The following is a 22,094-nucleotide window of genomic DNA, read 5'->3' as shown; positions in this document are numbered from 1 at the left end:
TTTTGGGTTTTTTTTGGGTTTGTTTATAGAAATTAAATGGTGTTTGGGTTATTTATAGTTTTAATGATAAAAATGGGTATATAACTAAATATCTCTAAAGGGTTTAGGTAGGGTAGGGATCTTTGTCACCAAATCCAATCACGGGTGAGTCTAGTTTGTCAAAATTGAGAATATGCCTAACTATGTAAAACTAAAAATTCATAATTTCTAATTTTGAAAACATTATGTACCACAACAATAATGTGTGGTTGTTAGGTTTGATCTCAAACAAAACAGAAGCGCTCAATTATTAGCTAATATATATTTTTGCTGAGCCAAAAATAAAAAAATCAAGAATAAATTACACAACAAATACCGACCCAAAAAAAAAATTAAGTAAAATGACACAACAAACGTTTGAGATTGCAAATTGCTACCCATTCGAATTTGGATGGGTGGGGATTCATCTCTTGTCATAGTCAGCTACATGCACGTGGACGATTAATGCTAGCATTGTTAGTCAGCTATCCTCGCGCACATAGACGGTTGACAATTGGTACTAGCATTACACTACATAAAATGCCATGTCCCACATTGAATAAGGCCTCTGCCTTGCCCACAATTGCCTAATGGATTATCCCACTGGCATAAAAGCATAATGCTGTTGGGCTGTATTGGCAGCTCGCGTGAAGTGTTTTCTATGGCGTCGAAAAACCTATCAGCCGAGCCCTACAGACTCACCACTATACATTTTCTTGGCTCCTAGGCAAATCTTATAAATCCATTTTCCACAAATTAAAGTGAAAACTGGAAAAGCAAATTAAAGCATTATACTAGAAATATATATATAAAGCCTAAAAAAATCAGTTAGCCCTGAATGCCTACAAGCATGAACAACAAGAGGCAGAGATAAATGGTAACTTTTAATTGGGGTGAGAAAATCAAATTTAATATATTATCTTAGAGTTTGGGTACATCATAGGTAGTTAATGCAGAAAATTCTGATTGAACTGAGTGGTGAGAACATTGCCAATCTGGTTCTCAAACATATACATCAAATTACAGTCAATTATCTGATAGATTTATGGAAAACAGATCAAAGGATAGAATGGAACATCAGACGGCATTCCGGCATTTCAACTGCATTCAAAGATCAAATATAAACAGAAACTTATGATCAGTATTTGGAAAGAAAACAGAATCTAAGTTTAAGTTAATGGAATGGAAGATGTAAGATGGAAGAAATAAAAGATCTTACACAAGTTGGAGAGCTGTCTGGTCATGGCGAGAGTAATGGTTATTATTATTATTATTATTATTGGCCTCCAACATTACAGGGAGGAAGTTCCTGTCGTATGACTGTGAAGGCATTGACTGATCATAAGAAGTTCCTTGAATCATATTTGTTTGCTGCTGTTGTGCCCTTTCATTTTCAGCTATCTGTGTGTACCATGCATGCAACCTTAATTAATAATTCGTATCAATAAACTAAGCGCCTTAAGTAGTCTAATTAATTTTTTAGTATGGCTTAATAATGTGGTTGGAGAGAGAGAGAGAGAGAGAGAGAGAGAGAGAGAGAGAGACCTTTGCTCTCAGATAATTGTTATGGTTTTGCAGCTCGATCTCCTGCACAATGTGCACATAATATTAGTTTTTCAGAACAGCAGGATTTGAGTTTCATTTTAAGATTTTGCACAAAAAGAGTCTTGTATTATTGTAGAAATAATATAGTGCAATTTCATGCTAGAGAGTAGGAGAGACAAAAGTTACCCTCTTTTGCATAAATTCGATTTCAGTAAACAGCATTTCATTCTGGGGACACATTAATTCGAGCGCGTCAGTTGAGATTCTGAGTGTAGATAAAAAGTGAAAAACTTCAACAAATTTCAAATCAAAGTAGGGAAGTGCACTACCTTTTTGGATCTTATTCTGCTGATCCCTTTCTCCAGTCTTCCTTCTAGGTTCTTGAGTTCCTTGATGTTCAAAGTGCTAAGAGCTTCACCCAGTATATGCCTGGAGACAACATAAATTATTATATCATAATACATTGCAGCATATACCTTAATAAAATTATTTGTAGTTTACCTGTTTGAGTTCTGGATTTCGCGGATTTGTCTTCGTAATTTAGATGATTCCTGCTGATAAAACTGAGGCCATGCATGTTGTGATAGCGTTAGAAAAACCCATATATAAAACCAAGTTTGACAAACAACCTGTTAACTGAACTGTTCCAAACACTTTCTTAAAATGATTGGCAAGGGGGTTATACTCTATCAAACCATCCTGAATTAATCATCTAGCTATATAGGAGAAAAGGAAGCTTATTAATTTGTATAAAAACTACTAGTTTAGACTGATGCTAGAAAGTTTCTGCCTAATTATGGGTTTGTAACTTTATACTGTTACAAAAAGATATGAGAAGCTAGATTATTAGGTTTTCATTCAAGAAAATATATGAAAATCTCTTGCAAGCATGCTAGAACATATGTTCTTTGGAACATACACCCTTAAAAACTAAAAATCATTGTCTAAACAGAGTTTACCTGAGTGTTAGCTTCAGAAACAGATCCACCGTTCGTAGAATCAGTGCATGCTTTTTTGTACCTATCAATCGTTGCTCTAACGCTGCAAAGTGAAAGAAAAAAGAGAAGAAGTTAAAACCTTACAATCATTTTTTTTGGTTAAAAAAACATTATGATTTTCAACGAAGAGAGTTCAAACTAGATATAGAAGGAATGCCACAGAATCCCAATGAACTTCAAATTAGAATTGTTCAATATGAATTGGAAAATAAAATTCATATATAGTTACCTATGAATGTGATTTATTCAAGCATATTTGTACAAAATTATGCAATTGTGTAGCAATTAGATGGATAAATTAGTGGCACCTAAGCATTGTTGCCCTACAAAGGGATAAGCTAGACGCCTAGAGGCCAACCATTACACATCATTTTCAGTCAAAGAGAGCTGGCCCCACACATCCAGAGACACCAAAAACCTATTATTGTCTTGTTCTCTTCTCTCTTTTGTGCAATTATTAGTCTCACCATGCATGATTGCAAATTTGCAGTATAACCAACAACAACAACAACAAAAAACCCAATAATCCGTGAAGCTTTTACATATTTTCTCCATGAAACATCATCACATCCTTGTTTTCAAGGAACATAGGAGTCAAAACAAATTTATTGGTTTAAGGATTTCTGAGGCTTGGTCGTGTGGAGAGCAATTGTGGACTTTGGTTCTTGAAGATCAAAGATTATTGCTTTTCATGAAGGTAAAATTCTTAACATCCTCATCTGTATTTTAGATTTATTGGATCTCATAAAAGAATTGAGATTCCAATATGTGTTGTCTTCCATTAAAACCTTCTCCCTAGACACATACACACACACACACACACACACAAAATCTTGGCCCTATAACTAGCTAGCTCTTAGAGCTCATGAAGAGATTTGAAGCCGATAGTAACATAATCAGATCAATAAGTAAACTATACAATTTTTTTCTTTTTTATGAGAGTAAATTAACTATATACTAAATAGATTGTTCCAAATAATCAAGAACTGTAGATATGGATGCCCTATACACAGTATTAAATATGAACTAACATGATCTTTTGTTATGGAAGTTAGTAAAAAGACAAAGTCTCAGAATTCAGCAAAATAATCAAAAGCTCCAAAAACACACACACATCCACCCAGAGACACATACAGCAGAGACAAAAGCACCACTGGAGAGCATAACAAGAAACTGACTTTCTTTCTATGTCTTTCAGTGAATTTGTAGCCCATACATATGGCAAAAACCACCATAATAGTTTCCATTTTTAGTTGAAACTTTCTCTGCTGTTTTGGATAAAGCAAGCTTAGAGCTGTACCATCAAGGATTTTCAACTTAAACTATGGGAAAGAATATTTTTTTTCTTGTAAGGAGTACTGACATATAACGTTGAAGAATAACTTATTTCAACAATATTAATAATGAACCGTATTTGATCATGTCCTACTTTTCACATGCTCTCCTGAGATAAACATGTTTAACTGATATTATATGAAAGAAGTCATTGTTCTTTCATTTCTCGATCTCATATTTTATGAATTCTTATAGAATTTCTGGTTTATTTCTTGTTTTTTTTAGCATTTCATAAATTGAGTGATATTTAAGGGGATGTAAGAATGATGAATATAGTCAACAAACAAGAGAGTTTTAGTTTTAATTAATTTATGGTTTAGGAGATATATATGTACTCCTCTCAAATGTAAAATGACACGACCCGAACATGACATAACACGAGTCGATTGTCAATAGTCCAATTTCCAACTTCAACAAACTTAAACTAGTTTTCCTTAGGTAGAATTCAACTTGATAATGTAAGCATCTTTAGAAGATTATGCACCAAGCATATGCAAACACTTCCATAAATAATATTCCAACATAGCACTAACATGAAACTTCCCAATCATTGGATTTTGGTACGTATTTAGAACTACCAACTAGCTCTTAGTTTAGTGGTACTTCTCTACTCAATGTTGGAAGAGGTCTCAATTTGAACTAACTCCCTCTTAATAGATATTTCCTAAATTAATTATACATATTATATCTTTATATAATTCTTCACTAGAAAATACAATATTAAGCATGTAAAATTCGAAATTCGAAATTTGTTAATAAATGTTTATGTAGGGTGCATTCCTCACTCTTTCATGGTCACAAGAACCTTTTTAATATTAGTTCTTTTGATATTTGTCTCATAGCACAAATCTTTTAAAAAAATCATTAATAAAATTAATACAAAAACGAAACCAGTATGACCAATTATTTTATTTAGAGAATAACACAATAAAATTACTATAACACATAAATTCATAACATCACATGAAAGTGTGATCGTCACACTCAAAAACTCCTGATAAAATGTTTACATATTATAAAAAACTTCCCAAAAATACAATGTAATCTTAAAGGTATTAAATTAAAACCTTTTGAGGGGGCATGGTCAGACGTGGCTCCACAACAATTAATATAGTCCGATAGTTGATGTTATACGACAGAACTGAACCAAAGTAAGTATTTCACTATACTCTTGGAGACTTTGTTACCTTAATTTCGTCGAGCCAGTGATTGGTTGCTTCTGCCATGCTGGCAGAAGATCCCCAAATATGATTGGCTCGCCTCTCACAGCCTCTAATCAACACCACGTGTCAGTAGCCCATTACACAATGGGCAATACCCAGAGGAACAGTCTCATACTCACCTCGGTGACCCCATAACCCCAAAAGACCCTGTAAATATTACCAAGTCTCTGGTATTAAACAAGTGATTTTTTTATTCAAAGATCTGAAAAGAATTTATTTCCTTTTATGTCTCTGAAATCTCAGAGACAGAGATGTCTGTTTTGGCAGCCATTTTGTTTGCATTTTTCTTCACACACTTTATCTTCATCATTCACCAAAAGAGTTTTGCAAGCCCTCCCTCTTATTGGCTCGTACCTCCTCCTCCATTCCTCAGTCATTTCAGACTTTAATTCATTCAAAACCTCTCTCTCTCTCTCTCTCTCTCTCTCTCTCTTCACAAGAGTCGCAGTCACTAATAACTTTTCTTGGCTCTGTAAAAACCATAAAACTAATGGGTTTTTTGACACATCAAAATTTGAAGCATGTGTTTAAGACTCTTTTATGATTCTTGAGGAGATTGTTTCCACATAGATGAAAGGCACTCTATGTGTCCTGACTCTCTTTTCTCTTTCTGTCCATAGATTATAATAATAATGCTGTTTTTTCACCACATCATCAACTTAAAAGATAAAAAGAAACAAAGTGAAGATGTTGGATAAATGGTAAGAAGAGAAGATGGATTGAAGAAAAAGAATCATCATGACACAACAGCTTCTTTGTCCGGACTGATCAAGAACAGAAACATCATGTCTGACGTGACCAAAGATTCGTAAGCTGTAACTACACAGCTCACACAAGAAACCCTAGGCACATGCTTCCCCTATATATCCCAATTCCAAATTTGTTATATGCACTAAATAAAGGGTAGATTGGTCATAAATAATAACACGCACTGGACTTTGGGTTTTTGAAACCCTAAGCATAAGATCTAGACAAAACTTTAGACTATTGAGCTATGAACCTATTTTTTCAGACTTACAGCCAGCTGATTGAAGCATGGTTTGGCTGATTTCTAACTATAAAGGTGATGAGGTTTAGTTCGGGCAAACTGGTTAAGGTTTGAATCAGAGACATTAATTTCAGTTTTTTTCACCCTTAAGCTTCCATTTGATGGGTCCTTACTTTTACTGTTTAGCTGAGCTGACATATTACTTAGGAAAAGTCAAGACATGAAGGGAACTGGCTAATGAGAGCTGGACAGCTTTGTGAGGCAGACGTACTTTTGATGGACTGATAGATGACATGTGAAGAGAGAGAGAGAGAGAGAGAGAGAGAGAGAGAGGACCTGGCTGAGTTTAACAACAATGGAGATACAAGGAAGCTGATCTAACAGACCTGCAACTCTTGGCAACCCTAAGTTTGCTCTCATAATACACTACTTCTGTTTCTATCTGTTACCAACAGATCTACTATCCAGTCAAACAAAGAACTTGCTAGAAAGATCAAAATTTCAGGTTGATAGGTGAAATCAAAGCTCATAAAGGAAAACAAACAGAAAGAAGAAAATAAAGGCTAATGGATCTTTTTCTAGGGCCACTTTACTCATCAAGCTTCACCTAACTAGACACAAAATCAAAAAGAACAAGTCAATCTTAACTTCTCATAGACTCTCTCTTCATATTTGCTACAAAAAATCCAAAGAAACAATCTTTGAAAGAGAGCTGTGAGATTTCAGAACTGAATTTGAGCAACCAAAAAAAATAAACAAGTTATAATAAAGTAAAGCTATATATATATATTGATCATTGAGTGAACTGAAGAAAAGACTTAGAGATCAGAGCAAAAGAAGGAGAAGAAGAAGAGGCTTATAGAGAGAGGTTGAAGTACTAAAACAAAAATAATTAAAAGAGAGAAAATTTGAGTGCAAACCTGTTGTTAGCATACTCATACAGGCGGCCACGGGTAGAGAAGACAATAAGAGCAACTTCAGCATCACATAGAACAGATAACTCATAGGCTTTCTTAAGCAAGCCGTTGCGGCGCTTGCAGAAGGTGACTTGTCGATTTGTAGTGTTTTCAATCCGCTTAATCTCAATCTTGCCTCTTCCAATTTTTCTTTGGGAAGAGCTCTCAGGTGCTTGATTTGGGAACTCCATTGTTGCAAAGATGGAAAACAAATGGCAAAAACCCCCAAGTTGAATTTTGGTTTTTCTGCTAGCTAGCAAAGAAAAACACCACTGTCCAATTAAAAGGCATGATCAATTGTGACAACCATATTGGTAATAAGCAATAGACAAAGATTAAGGCCACCAATAGCCAATTAGTAAAGGAAACCAAAACAAAGCATATAGCTAGGGATATGCAAAAGAAGAATTACTTGTTGAGTTGAGTGATCTTTTGGTTGAAAATGGCAACAGGAAGAGTTGCAGAAGTTGCAAGTGGGTTTGGTTAAGGAGATGGATATTTAAGGACAGAGAAAATAGACCTCCCAACCATCACCCAACACACCCTCTATTATTTGCTTTGTAAGTATAGTCTAGAATACCAAATATGTATCCCTAGCTAGCTTTAGGTTGTTATGTAGGAATGGAGGAGTATAGGAACATATATATAAAGAGGGATGGAGAAGATTGAATTGAAGAGGAGGGTTTGGGGTGTTTTGCTTTCATGCTCCATGAACCGTCCATTTCTTCATGTATGGGGAAAAGGGGAAGGTGTGTGTGTGTGTGATGTTGATAAAAAGGTCTTTTGGAAAGTGACTTGTTATTATGAACAGAGCTTGAATTAATGGGACCCCTTGCTAAGTTGCACTCAAGAGCTTCAATTCTTAAAAAGAAAGAAAGAAAGAAAGAAAGAGGGAGGGCCGTGGTCTTTTGAAGAGTAAAAACAAAATGAGAGGACCTCCCATGTTATTTGCTTCTTGGATTTTTGAGTTGGCCTTTTATTCTAGATTTGTTTATGACCTCAACACTGCTGTTGAAAGTTTTCATTTGATTATCTCTCTCTCTCTCTCTCTCTCTCTCTCTCTCTCTCTCTCTCTCTCTCTCTCCTGCATTATTAGAACATATAGTTACTTACATGGGTAGTAGTGACGTAACAGAAGAAGACTCCCATGTGATGTCCTGTGAAGTGTTCATGACAATCCCTTATTTTTTAGTTCATTTATGGTAAGAATGGAACAGGCCCTTTGATTCATTTGTGTTACCTGAAATTTACATCAATCTGGTATATATATTGAAGCCACAAAATGTAGGTCGTCTTGAGAGAGAGATTATACATGTAATAAGAATCCATGGTCACCCAAAATTAAAAATATTACTTGTTCATGATTGAAGGAGACTGTTAAGCACCAGGAATGTCTATTATATAACTGCAGTTTTTATCCAAATTAAGTTGCTTAAACAGGGTTTTGCTCAGGAGCATCTCTCCACACATGTTTTTGTCCAACATTCAGTTATTTTCTCCCCATTTTATTTTACCAAATACATATGTTCATCTCTCCTTCATATTTTTATCTCGATCGTATGCCACTTCAAATTCATATCACAATGTATATAGCAACTATTGGGTCTCCTGAGGTTAAACTCATGAGTTGATTAATACTCGAATTTGTTTCGTCTGTCAAATAAACATATGCATTTGACATGTTTGACATGGCCGGCAAGACTATATGTCCATCTCTACGGTGCCGAATTTCGTAGGATATCATGTCATGTATCCCAAGGGACCTTAGCCCTAGCTGCCTACCTAGCTAGCTGCTTTGATATGATCGTGGACCTTATCAGTAGGCATTCTATATGCTAACAGAGATACATGTATGAATATATCAGATGTTTCCTCCGAGCATTAATATATAGCCACCATCCTATCCTAATGGTGTTTCAGCTAGACCACCAAGAAGTGAAATGTCATGACTTAGATATCATGATTTGATCAACCATATCTAAATAAATCTTTGGAAAACACTTGACTTCTTTCCTGGAAGTAGGAATTCCTACTTTTCTGGTAAGTTTGACATGTGCGCTTCTTCTTTTTGTGTTTTTTATGAATTATTTTTGCATATGTGTCAAACTTTGATTTGTAGGACGTAGGAATGCCTCCTTCCAGATAAGTGTCCTAAATCTTTTCTGTGTGAAAGCTCATAATAATTTCTAAGTTCTAACTTTAAGACCGGCCACATGACAAACCACAAAAAGAAAAGAGAAAAAAGAGAGAGATTATAACTTCCCATATAAAATTGTTATAGCGAAGACTAGCTCATCGAGCTGCAACAATTCAACTTTAAGTAAAAATTCCAAAGATGAGTCATGTAGAAGATTGATATTTGATGAATCATGGTAAAGACCAAACCAAAGATGAGTTGGATGCCGAAAGAAGAACAAAGATTTTGGGATGTGATATAACAATTAATGGAATCCATTTCTTTTACAGCCTTAGTGGAGAACTCTACATTTTTGTGGATCAACCACTTTTGCTATTCTGTCAATTTTCATACATCCAGGGGAAACATGCACAAGTGCAACACAGCCACACACAAGCTGGGTTGAATCTTGATGGGCATACCTTTCATTTTATATAAGAGTTTGTTTGGTGTAACGAACCCCTTTGGCTTTGATGAGTCAACTCTGAATTCTTCTTTCGGACTGCATATATAATGAAAATGGTTTATGGGATCTTTTGTTACCTGTTACACACAAAGAAACTTATTATTTGAAAGAATTTTGCTAAAGCTAGTCACACACATGTAATTTCTAATTATTAATAAAATGTAGTTCCCACAGTCATTTGATGTCTGAAATGGACTACGCGCACATACCACATAGGGTTACTTGGCCGTAGCATAGCATTATCTGAAATCATGTCGATGTTCCCATCCAACGTCACATAGTATTTCTCATTTTACATTGTTTTCTTGTTCAAGCTCATTTTACCTTCAACAACAAGAGCATACTAAACCATTAATTGCAATTATGCAAATTGCCCAAATTGTAGAGTTTTTTTTAGCAACTTTGAAGTCATAAGAGACCCCTAAAAAATTCTTGAAAATGTTACGTATACATTAAGGTCGTGCATGACTAAACGGAACAAAATTGACAACAGAAGTGTGAAATCACAAAGGGGTAAGCGTCATTTCCAGAGAGATACATCCACAACATCCCCCATGTCAATTTATGTGCAAGTTGTGGGCAAAAGCAAAAGTTGATACACACAAAGCTGAATAGGATGCATTTCTAAATAAAATCACCTTTTGCTTTCTTTTGGAAGCAATGGAGACACAGAGAAAGTGAGAGAGACCTAATCTGAAGTACAAGCCATAATTCGATTGCAAAATTAATTATATTTATATTCAGTATTGTGAAGGGTGAGGAGGGACCACAAAATGATGGTGCAATGCAACAATGATGTTCTATTTGATCTTGGGAAATGATGATGGTGAAAGAAGGCAGGTTTTCAATGCTTATACCTAATACAATAAATGCCACATACCCCTGTCACATTCCTACCACATAATAAGAATTGAAATCCTTGGAGTATAATCTATGTGACAACATACTTAAAAGGACTGATTTTTTGTTCTAATTTTGATAATTTCATGTGCATGTCAGAATATTGCATATGGCCTTGGTATAAATTTATGATGTGATTGCAACTGGGTAGGGTTTGAAGTTCGAACATTTCCTAAAAAATTAGGCATATCTTGCTTTAGATAAATGGGCAATGCCTAAGAGCATCTACAATGGTCAGGATCAATACAATTTTATTGCATGAAATTGAACTAAACTAAAATATCACTTGTAATTGTGATTTAGTTCATTGCAATAGATGCAATTGTAATAGATGGTGCTATGTGATGAACCCTATATTGCCATTGCAATAGACTAACCATGGGATCCACATGCCAATTAAAAATAGAAAAAATACGGCAAGTAATGCATTATGCTGTTAATTCATTGAAAAAGGCTAATCATGGGACCCACATCTCTATTGAATTCCATTATACCTTTCTTTGCCTTTATTTAAAAAATAATAATAATCCAAAATATACAAGTTTGGCATGAAATTATTATTTTCTTCCAAATATATTCAAAATTGGTCTCTTTTTAAAGATCTCTTTGAGAATATTTTAATGGCCGTACAAATTTTTATTGTTATTAAATTTATCCATTTTATTTTATTTGAGTATGAAAAAAAAAACATGTAAGAAAATATTACTACTTATCTAAAGCTATTGAACTGTATCATTGCAAGTAAAATTGCAGTTCAATTCAATAGATGTCAAAATAGTTCAATTGATTGAACATAGCATTGAATTATTGAATCTCAACTCCATAATTTTTATTTTTAGTTTTTTTTTTAAATAATGAAAGTGGCAATCTCAACTTTCAATAACCATTTAACAAAAATTCGAAACTTTGAGTAAACATGTGAAACATTTCACATCCTTAAGATTTGATGGTGCCGGCGGTGATAGTGATGACCACATCGTGATATTTTGCTGAGGAAATGGTATCCCAAATAATATATGGTCAACAAAAAGCATTTATTCCAATTTGATGTCAGCTAAATTCTCCAACCAAAACATGAAAAGGGTTGAAAAGGGTTTTGTTTCTTTTTTCGATACAACCGATATGGAGGAAGGGGGAATCAAACTTAGAACTTCTAGTATATAGATAAATACTCTTAACCGCTTGAGCAAATCTGTTTCTGGATAGAAACCACTTGTTTTTGAAAGGTTGCTGAAACATGGGCTCATTGGGCTTAATTTCAATGGAAGGTTGCTGGGTGTCTTCTGTCAAACTTCATGAACAGAGACCACTTGTTTTTGAAATGCAGCTTTTGTCACATGCAGCTGCCTACGAGTACTTGAGGGCTGTCAGCTTACCTACTATCCTCAAAGTTGGGAGACAGATTTTTAGTGCCCTAGGAATCTCTAAAACAAAGCTTTCTTCATGGTTTTTTTCTCAAGCTCCCACTCCCCTTTTATCCACATACACTCCTTTTTGTTTAAAAAAATGGAGTGTAAGTGGATAAAAATGGAGTGGGAAAATCAGTCCCCTTCTTTTATTGTTTTTTTTCTTTTTTTCTTTTGTAGACCAGGTTTTGGTTGAGCTTTATTTTCTGTTGTTTGGCTCTGCTTTTGAAAACATACCACAATCTGTTCACTTTTTCCCTTTAACAGAAAGCGAGCAAGTTCCAAAGTATGGTCAGAAGGCTTTTCAAAAAAGCCCATTTCTTCCATCAGAACTTCAACTGCAACACAAGTTAAAAGGTAAAACAGCAATCTGGAAAGAAAAAAAATTATCAGAGAACTTCAATTGTATTAACATATCAGACAATGAAGTAAAATAGGGTAGTAACTGCGCACAGAAAGTATCTTTATCATGTGAACAACCTGCTAAATTGTAAACCTTTCATCCACACTAACATGGCATGATTAGAAAGAAAATCTACAAGAAAATCGATCAAAGATCCTCCACAAGTAAATCTTCCGATTCAAATAATCTTTTCTTCTTTGTTGAATAAACTGGAAATGCCAAGTTCACTTCGCAACAATCATCCACACATACACAAATTGTTAAATTTAATTTTACTAGAAATGCTAAAGATGCTAATGCAGCAGCCCTGTAAAATTAAGAAAAAATAACTATGTATGTACAATATCTGGAATAATCTATGGAGAAGAGTTTATTGAGATGGAAAGACCTACTGAAATATATATAAGAGAAACTGAAACGCAGACCAATACAATTTGGCTTCCCAATTTGCACCAGAATTACAGGAACAATGTAGATCCTGATAATGTCATTAAAAGAACCAAAACTGACCTAAATTAACTTTCTAGTTCACTTCGTATCCAGTCTTGTGCACACATCAATGCTTGGATGGTAGCTGGGTTCATTGAACTCCAATCACGATCGAGCACTCTTCCTCCAGTGTTGAACGTAGAGTCTAATGAAACTTTTGACACAGGAATTCCCAACACATTGCGTGCCATCATAGATAGGATAGGGTACCTAGGTGCATGAACTTTCCACCAATTTAGTATGTCAAACTCTGCATTACGAGGAAAGAGAGGCTCCTCCAAATACTTGTCCAAATCTGACTTTGTCCCATCAATCTCAGTAGTTTCATGCAGAAATTTATCAAAACCAGTCAGCCTATCCCTCAAGTCCCTTCCAGAACCAGGCAAGCGAGAACTACCACCTACTTGCCAAGCCAGACCTTGATCAACATAAGCTAAGCAGGTTGAATGTTCATTATATAGTGTTTTGACACACTCAAAAACATCAGAAATTCGACCTGGAGCACCACTGCCAAAGAATTGGGCATAATAATAATCTACCGGTTTCATCTTGAATCGAGGATCTAACATGACTGCAACTGCTAAACTCAAGCTACATCTCATCCAATATTCTTCAAATTTGCTTCTCATCTTCAAAGCCAGAGAACTAATGTAATCATCTGCATTCTTGCACCACTCATTCAGCTGCGAGTATACTTCACAAAGCTCAGGAAAATACAAATTTGCAGTTGGAGACTTGAATCTTGTGAAAACATTGGTAACCCCAACAAAGAGCTTTAAGTAGCTAGTAATGATGTTCACTCTATCCCATTCAACATCAGACGGGCACATGGCGTAGACAGGGTCATTTTCTTGCAAAAGAGCAAATGCGTACCTGTACTCCAAAGCAATTTCAACCATAACGTATGTTGAGTTCCATTGCAATGGATTATCTAGGCATAAACACCTCCTACTCTCACCTCCAACTTGGTGAACTATCGAGTTGAATTTTTCTTGTATTACTTGCGAACTTTTGACATACCGAATACTTCCTCGAATCTTATCAGTCATCTCACATAGTGCTTCCAGAGCATCCTGAGACATCATATTAATAACATTTGCTGCACAGCGTACATCAAATAACCGACCATCACAAGAAAGAAGCTTGTTTTGGGACAGCCTGTCTCTGATTCTAAATACTATGTTGTCATTGGTGGAAAAACTGTCAAATGTCATGGAAAACAAATTACGGTCAATATCCCAATCCATTAAAGATTCCATGATAATTTCTGAATGCTTGTCTTCTGTATGAGAAGAATCAACAACAATAAAATTTAAAATCTTCTTATTTAACTGCCAAGACTCATCAATATAGTGTGCTGTCAAACACAAGTACTCAGCACCATCCAAAGAAGCCCACATATCCACCGTAAGGCTGATCTTACCAGGCAATTTACCCAACATGTCTTTCACCTTTTGCTTCTCTTTCCCATAGATCTCCATACAGTCAGCCTCAACTCTTTCAGATGTCACAAGCTCAAATAATGGCTGTAGATTTTTGACAAACACTCTGAATCCAACATGCTCAACCATATCCAATGGATAACCATGTAAAATAATCATTCGGGCAAGATCAAATCTACTCCGCCTTTGATCAAAGTTACTACTTCCATAGTTAATGATGTCATCTTTGGTCTGCTCTTGCTCAAATCTGATATTCACAAGGTTAAAAGCTTCATCCTTCTTCTGCTCTTGATCCAAATTTAAAAAAGTTCCTTCCTTTTTCTTTTCTCTTGCTGCAAAGAGTTGAGGTATGCCAAGATTAGATCTTCGCTGACACCTAATTAAATGATTCCTCAAATGTGATGTCCCACTGGTACTTGATCCACTGAGTTTCTTTTTACAATGTCTACACACAGCAATACATTTGTCACCCTTTTTAATCCTATCGAAGTCATTCCACACAACAGATTTTAATCTAGTTGATTTGACAACCACTGCATCGGACATATCCATTGCATTGACTTGGTACTTCACCAGTATCTGCACATTATCAGTAGTAGGATTATTAGCCCACAAAGGAAAACAAGAATGCAGAAGAGCACCAAACCAAGAAGAAGACTCGCATACATGACTACCAACCTTCCTTAAATTATCAATTAGCCCTCAATAAAAAGGACAGAAAACAATTACACGTGTTTTTTTTATATCAGAAAACAGTTACATGTGTTTGTGCATTTTTACATCATAGACAGTGAAACTATCTAAAAGAATTGGTAATAGGCTCATAGATATGATTAGCAACCTCCATAAAAAGTATCTACAATAACCCACAATTATATGACAAACAATATGATAGGCTTTTGTATGTGCAATCCCTAGAAAAACAAAATTTCAAGTTCTGAACCAAAAATCTGTTCTCCTGACCAATAAAAAAAAGTAACCAAAAATCTGTTCATGTCATTAATAATGAGTCAATCTTTTGTACATAACATTATAGTTTCCTAGGAAGGGCAACACTTCATTGTTTCCTAAGTTGTTCCTACCTTGAATTGTGATTTATTTCCAAGATTTTTTTGTGAGTTTAATTTTCTTTTTGTGGTCCTTTGAGTTGGGCATCAGGGAGTTTTTTTAATTCATGGCAATGCAAGTGGTTGGAACAGAAATAAGGGAGGTTGAAAGCGAAGTCAGCAAGGTTACAGTGTATATTCCCACGAGCGGAAAGGTTCCTTTTTCATTAAAGCTGAAAGATAAAGATTGCGCGCCACAAGCATCACTTAGTAAAAAGCAGACTCCCAGATGAAAGTTCCTTAATCATGGTTAGGCTAGGATCAATCACATAGAAGGTTCCTGGACCTAAGTTCCTTAATTATGGCAAGGGTCAATTTTATCTGAGTGTCACTATTGCTTCAGACACTAAAGTACTAGAGTCTACAGTTGGTTTATATATTTGTTTAAGTTCTAAGTCTTGACATTAAGTACATAGCAGGCTTCAAAAACCCCTGCCTATACAGAGGCAAATAGTGCACACACATCTCTCTGAATCCTAAAACTTAGCTAATTTTGATGCTACAACTATAATTGAATTAAAGATTTGTAAACTAATGATCCAAATGCCCTACACTCCAAATTTGTTCCATCAAAACCTATTGATTTTCTAAAACAAAAATGCCAGTCCAATTACGGTTCTCAGGTTAAAACTTCCAAAATTTAGGCAAAACAGTTGGGAATGACTTGCTTATAAATTGATGGTGATATGAGAAGCATGTGGATTGTTGGATGATAATCAACAGGACACTCATATCCAACAGTGCAGGTGCAAAAAGATACTACTGGAGTAATAAGTGATGCGGGCTTCCAAGTAACAAATTACTCAAAAGCAACATCACCCAGTTCAAAGAAGCAGACCTAGACATGCCAAAACAAAAGGCAGTTAACAGAATGGAATAGGCTTATGATATGAAAAGTTATGACCAATGTGAGAAACACGATTTGATCCATCACTACGGAAAAAGAGCACGAATCATTGAAAATAGACCCTTAGACACAATTTCTACTTCTTTCAGCAGAAAGTGGCTTTAACAGCAAGGGTTAGTCCACAATTTTACAAACTTACTATCCACCACTTGTGTTGAAAACAACTGTGGACACAGTCATCTAAATAAAAACACATAACCAATAACTGGGTAGGAGGAGAGGAGTTAAGGGTCAAAACTGCATACTTTTGTAGAACATACAAAATGTAATGCAGGCAGACTCACTCTCTACAAGAATGGATAAAGGGTTGTCATAAAACTCGTGTATATCATTCTACAAGTACTGCAATACACACAGAAAGCATGCATTAGAGAATTTACCATGCCAAGCCCAACAAAACTACAGAAATGGCCCAGCGAATTTATGAAATTTAAAAACTACTTATGATTTTGCGATAAATTGACAAGTAAATTAAGATGATTAAGAAACATTAACTCTTTTGTTTATGTTTTTAGGAGAACCAAAAGAAAGAAAGAGAGGGGCCAAAAAAAAAAAGACATCTTTATCCTCTTCAATGTCTGAGAAGCTTTTTCTCTACAGAAGTAAAGACCATTGAAGAAATAACAATACGTAATTTTGGTCTGGAAATTCGACCCGAAAATGGGACCCGGGTCCATGCCTGGAGAGAAGGAAGGTGGGTCGGGTTTTTCAAAATAAGGTAATTAGGTTGGGCAAGACGAGCTTCTGGAGCTCGCCGCGGATCGGTACCGGATAAGAGCAGCCAGGACCCGCCTGACCCAACCCGATTCTAAACGGGTCCCAACAAAACGGGTCAAAGGGCCCACTTTTAAACCCTATTGCGGTTCTCGGATCGGAATCGCAACGTATAAATATAAAAGAATCCAGAAGAAACGCATATGTAAACAAAGCCCCAATAACATTCGGAGTCGGAGCCCGAAGCCAATTTTAGGGCTCAAACCCTAACAAAATACAATATCAAATTAAATTGATGAAATGCATCAAAATTAACAAAGGAGAAATAATGAGAATAGGGGTTGAAGCCGTACAGTGAAGGAAGAAGCTCAACGAAAGCCGACTTTGCCAGAGAGACGAAGAGAATTGGGGTTGCTAGGGTTAGGGGTTGAGAGTGTTCTGCGAGAGTGTGAGAGAGAGAGTGGCACTGTGGGGTAAATATGGAAGCGGGAGAACAATTTGGTAAGAAGGCGCGCAGCAGAGGGAAGGGGTAACGAAGCAATGACTTTGTTCAATTACTAATGTACCCTTTCTGCGAAAATGAGGATTTTTTTTTTCTTTTTTGGGGTTTTTTTTCCCTACAAAAAATAAAGGGCCAATTAAGAAAACAGATTTGCATTTTCAAGATTTGAAAATACATCTGATAGATTAATTAGAAAATATATTCAAAAAATAAAAACAATGAAAACATGTCTAGTAGTACAATTTGAGAATAATATATGAGTTATTTTTCAAGTGTATTTTTGCTAATTTATATTCTTAAAAAATATTTTTATAAATGTATAATTTGACAAATAAAAAATTATATTGTTTTTTAAAAGTTAAAATTATTTTTATCTCTTTTATTTTTCATTTTTTCTATTTTTTTTCTTTTTCTTTCTTCCTCTTCTCTTCTTTCTCTTTTATTCTCCCTTCCCTCTTTTTCACTATCTCTTCATGTTGCCGCACCCACTCATTCCTTCCTTCCTTCCATGTAGACCTGGCAATATTGTACACGACCCGTTAACACGACACGAATTCGCACAAAAAATTCAGTATTCATGTTTGAGTTATCGTGTCGTGTTGATATCGTGTTGACCCGTTAAGCTATCGTGTCGTGTCGTGTCAATTCGCGAATACCCGTTAAGCTCAAGGGCATTTTTGTAAATCTATCTCTTTCTTTTTATTTTTTTATTTTTTTATTTTTCTTCTTCTCTTTCTTTTCTTTTGTCTCTTCCTCCTTCATATCATTCCCTTGATTCTCTCTCTCTCTCTCTCTCTCTCTCTCTCTCTCTCTCTCTCTCTCTCGTCTCTTTAGCATTTTTGTAAATCTATCTTCATTTTCTTCTACCACCTCCTTCCCATCCCAGTTCACTCTCTTTCTTTCTTTTTTTTTTTTTGGCCAAACCACTCTCTTTCTTTCATTGCCAAGCTGTTTGCTTTGAACTCAAAGCTCGGAGCTTTTCTCCCATGGCTACTTCCTCAGTCAGCAGCTTCCCCAATTTTAACAATCCCCATTTTTTTCAGATGTATAATGTATTGTTAGTAATTGATATTTTATTTTAAAATTTTAAAATATATTAAAAACTGTTTATTTTTCTTATCGTGTGATTCGTGTCGTGTTCATGTTGAGCATTTTCAACCTGCTTTCTTATCATGTCGTGTCGTGTCAACCCGTTAAGAAAAGCAGGTTGACAAGAACACGACACGAACATTGATAACAAGACACGAATGCCAGGTCTACTTCCATGGCATGAATCCCATCAACCCGACTCTCTCTCTCTCTCTCTCTCTCTCTCTCTCTCTCTCTCTCTCTCTCTCTCTCTCTCTCTCTCTTGATTGGGTGGTGATGGCGATGATGGTGCTTTGATTGGGTATTGGTGGTGGAGGTGTGTGGGGTCGATTGCTTTTTTACTAGGTGGCGATGATGTGTATTGGGTTCGATTGGGTGTTTGGTGGTGATTCCATTGGTATGGTGGTGGTGTTGATGTCAGCTGGGTTTGATAGGTGGTGGTGATGTGGGGACTGGGTCTATGAGGTTTGGTGATAGTGGAGGTGGGGTTGACGATGGTCTGACAGTCGTGGCCGCGGTGGGTTTGATTTTGTTTTTGTTTTGCTGGGTACAGTGATGGGGAGAGAAGATTGAGCGAGAGCAACAGTGTGTTTTAGGCGTTTGTATCATGGGAGAATGAAAACAACTTTTTTCTTTTTTCCAGAAGTACATGTGAAGTTGTTTTCATTTTATTAAAACATTCTCAGTGTTTTCTGTTTTTAGCCCACCAAACGGATTCTTAGTTTATTTTTATTCTCTAAAAATGAAAACAGACCATTAAAATTTAAATGAACGGGCCCTAGATATTGGGAGTGGGGAATGAAATTGATAGAATGTTTACTAGTTCTTTTTGTTTTTCTGTTTTTAGAATGTTACTTACTAAGAATGTGTGTTTGAACAATTATGATTCTTGACATTTTATTTGTATAAAATTATTCCAATTCTTCACTTCTCATATGTTTATTAATATTTGAAAAATTAAAAATTAAATTGATTGAGGAAAATATTTTATATGTCCATTTCTTTTCTTCTTCTTTTATTCCACTAAATGCTAAATACTATTCAAATGTTCAAAAAAACAATTTTTTGTCAATTAAATTTAGGCTTATTTATGTACATACCCCATGTGCTTTCAAAGTTGTCTCAGATTACCACATGTGCTTTGAAACGTCTCAAAATACCACCTACACTTTTAAAAACTGTCTCACGTTACCTATTCCATCAGTATTAAGAAATGTTACATTACGTGGTGTGGACCCCACTTCTTTTCAATCGCTTAACAATGGAGAGTAAGGGTTATTCAGTTTCAGAAAAGGGGGTATTTGGGTGAGAAGGGAAAATTGGGAGAAGAAGGCTAGGTACTCAATTCCATGATTGTCTTCTCGAATCCCAAAAAAATGGTGCTCACCAACTGCCAAAGACACATACTGGGTTCCATTTGGATGACCAGCTAACAAATCAGTATCACCCCAACATTTCAACTCACCAAAATCTGAAATCCCACAAAGTGAGGCCCTCCCTGAAGCTAAAGCTGTGAAATTATCTACTAGACCTTAAACCCCTAGATTAAAAGAATTGGGTCCCCAGCAAATAAGCCCTCCATCTCTAACCCCACCACAGCTAAATCCTTCACCAGAAACAACCTTTTTGAACACAAGATTGCTAATAGACTGGTTAGAAAACAGAGTGCTCTGTTTGGAACTCAAACTTTTGTTCCATGTTTCAAAAATTTCTCAACAATCCATTGTACCAAACTCATGATCAGAGTAATATGACCCTCTAATGGCACATACATGGTTCTTCCCAGCAGCAATATGAGAATAAGCAGTGGTCTTGAATATGGGAGGTACGAGATCTATACCCGAGGCAATGGAGCTCCAACAATATGCCAGCAACGTGTTTGCTAAAATGCCACAAAGAAAGCCTTCACCGCCCAAGAGGGCAACCATCGCTGGAATGTTGTTGAGTAAGGCCGAAGCTGAGGAAGAAGCCTAAGATGGAGTCGGTGAAGAGTTGTTCTTTCCCCAGCAAACCACGTCCTGCTTGCCACTAGCGTCTATGGCACAAAAACCCTAGCCTTCTTCTCCCAATTTCCCCTTCTCACCCAAATACCTCCTTTTCTAAAACTGAATAACCCTTACTCTCCATTGTTAAGCGATTGAAAAGAAGTGGGGCCCACACCACGTAACGGAACATCTCTTAATACTGACATAATAGGTAACGTGAGACAGTTTTTAAAAGTGTAGGTGGTATTTTGAGACGTTTTAAAACACAAGTGGTAATCTAAGACAACTTTAAAAGTACAGGTACCATGTACATAAATAAGCCTTAAATTTATTCATATAATTAGTAACGCACAAGAAAAAAGATTTCATTGTTCTTCCAATAGGTTTTAAAAAAAAAATACAAGCGATAGTTTAAATTAAGAAGATTTATCATACACACATATTAATAAGGTGTCATGGGCGTTAAAACCTAAAATCATTATTCTGCAAGTCAATGTCATTTTTCGTTAAACTAGACCATGTTTGCTGTTCTCCCAATAGGTTTAATTGCACTAGCTTGTAACTAAAATTATTTACTTTTTTATTTCCATTGGGTATTTTCTAATTTTCATGGCTTGAAGCTCTGGGAAGTACATGGTTTGTCCTTTAATTTAATGAGCGCTGTTGAATGCATCAAACCATCAATGGAGCGAAGAAATCAGACCTTGTATTTGTTGGTGAGATAAAGTGGGTCCCCTGTTATCCCACATGTCAAACCCCTATTTGACGAAATGCAGAGCCTTCCATAGCTGGGCCTCACAGGCTTATTCTGTTTAAAGGTCTGGGTTAGTGGGCTGCTTGACTCAGGTATCATTTGTGAAATTAACCCCAAGTTGTTTTGTTCACGTATGAGAATTATGTGTGCAATATATGAATTTTATGTGTCTTATTGAAATTTTTGTAAAAAATGTGTATTAAACATGAAAAATATGTATGTACCTGTATAATATGAGTATTGTACGTTTGTTTTTTTTAAAAACGTGAACTTTACCAAGTCTTTAAGACGTTTGTAGAACATGGATGTATTTTTGAAAAATATGCACGTACGTGTATAATACATTATTAAAAGTGAAAGTGCTAAATTGTTTATACGGGTAATAATTCTGAAAAAGTAAAAAATCAAAAGGCGATAATAGAGACTTGGGTAATGTCCTAATAGTAATGGATAATGCTTTAAACTATACTCAGTTTTATTAATGTTTAAAAAAATTCGTATAGCCGCCAGGCTATACTGATTTTGACACGTGGGCATCTAATCGCTGCGGGTCCTCTTTTGGTTTTTTAAAAAATAGTATAGCCGCTCGGCTATACCCCTTTTTTTTTTAATAGTAAAGCCGCCCGGCTATATGATTTTTTTTTAAAAATTACGGAAGAACGAGTATAGCCGAGCATCTATACTATTTTTAA

At 35.7% G+C, this 22,094-nt stretch overlaps 2 protein-coding genes across 2 annotated transcripts; both read right to left on the bottom strand.

Annotated features, from left to right (window-relative positions):
* Nucleotides 1–889: 889 nt before the first annotated feature.
* LOC110744487 (agamous-like MADS-box protein MADS1) lies at nt 890–7,975 on the bottom strand. The gene is made up of 9 exons (XM_021944473.2): nt 7,476–7,975; nt 7,028–7,316; nt 2,523–2,604; nt 2,065–2,126; nt 1,893–1,992; nt 1,750–1,791; nt 1,564–1,605; nt 1,238–1,419; nt 890–1,119 (listed from the first exon to the last, which is right to left on the bottom strand). The coding sequence occupies exons 2-9, from the start codon at nt 7,252–7,254 to the stop codon at nt 1,116–1,118; spliced, it is 741 nt and encodes a 246-aa protein (XP_021800165.1). The 5' UTR covers nt 7,255–7,316; nt 7,476–7,975; the 3' UTR covers nt 890–1,115.
* Nucleotides 7,976–12,699: 4,724 nt separating this feature from the next.
* Nucleotides 12,700–17,586, bottom strand: LOC110744485 (zinc finger BED domain-containing protein RICESLEEPER 1). Its single transcript, XM_021944471.2, has 2 exons — nt 17,426–17,586; nt 12,700–14,924 (listed from the first exon to the last, which is right to left on the bottom strand). Exon 2 carries the CDS (start codon nt 14,895–14,897, stop codon nt 12,930–12,932), a length of 1,968 nt encoding a protein of 655 aa, XP_021800163.1. The 5' UTR covers nt 14,898–14,924; nt 17,426–17,586; the 3' UTR covers nt 12,700–12,929.
* Between the last annotated feature and the right edge of the window lie 4,508 nt (nt 17,587–22,094).

This window comes from Prunus avium, chromosome 3 (assembly GCF_965620075.1).
Source record: "Prunus avium chromosome 3, drPruAviu1.hap1.1, whole genome shotgun sequence".
NCBI lineage: Eukaryota > Viridiplantae > Streptophyta > Magnoliopsida > Rosales > Rosaceae > Prunus > Prunus avium.
Note: the sequence above shows the minus strand (reverse complement) of the source record. Positions and strands in the feature narration are given on the sequence as shown.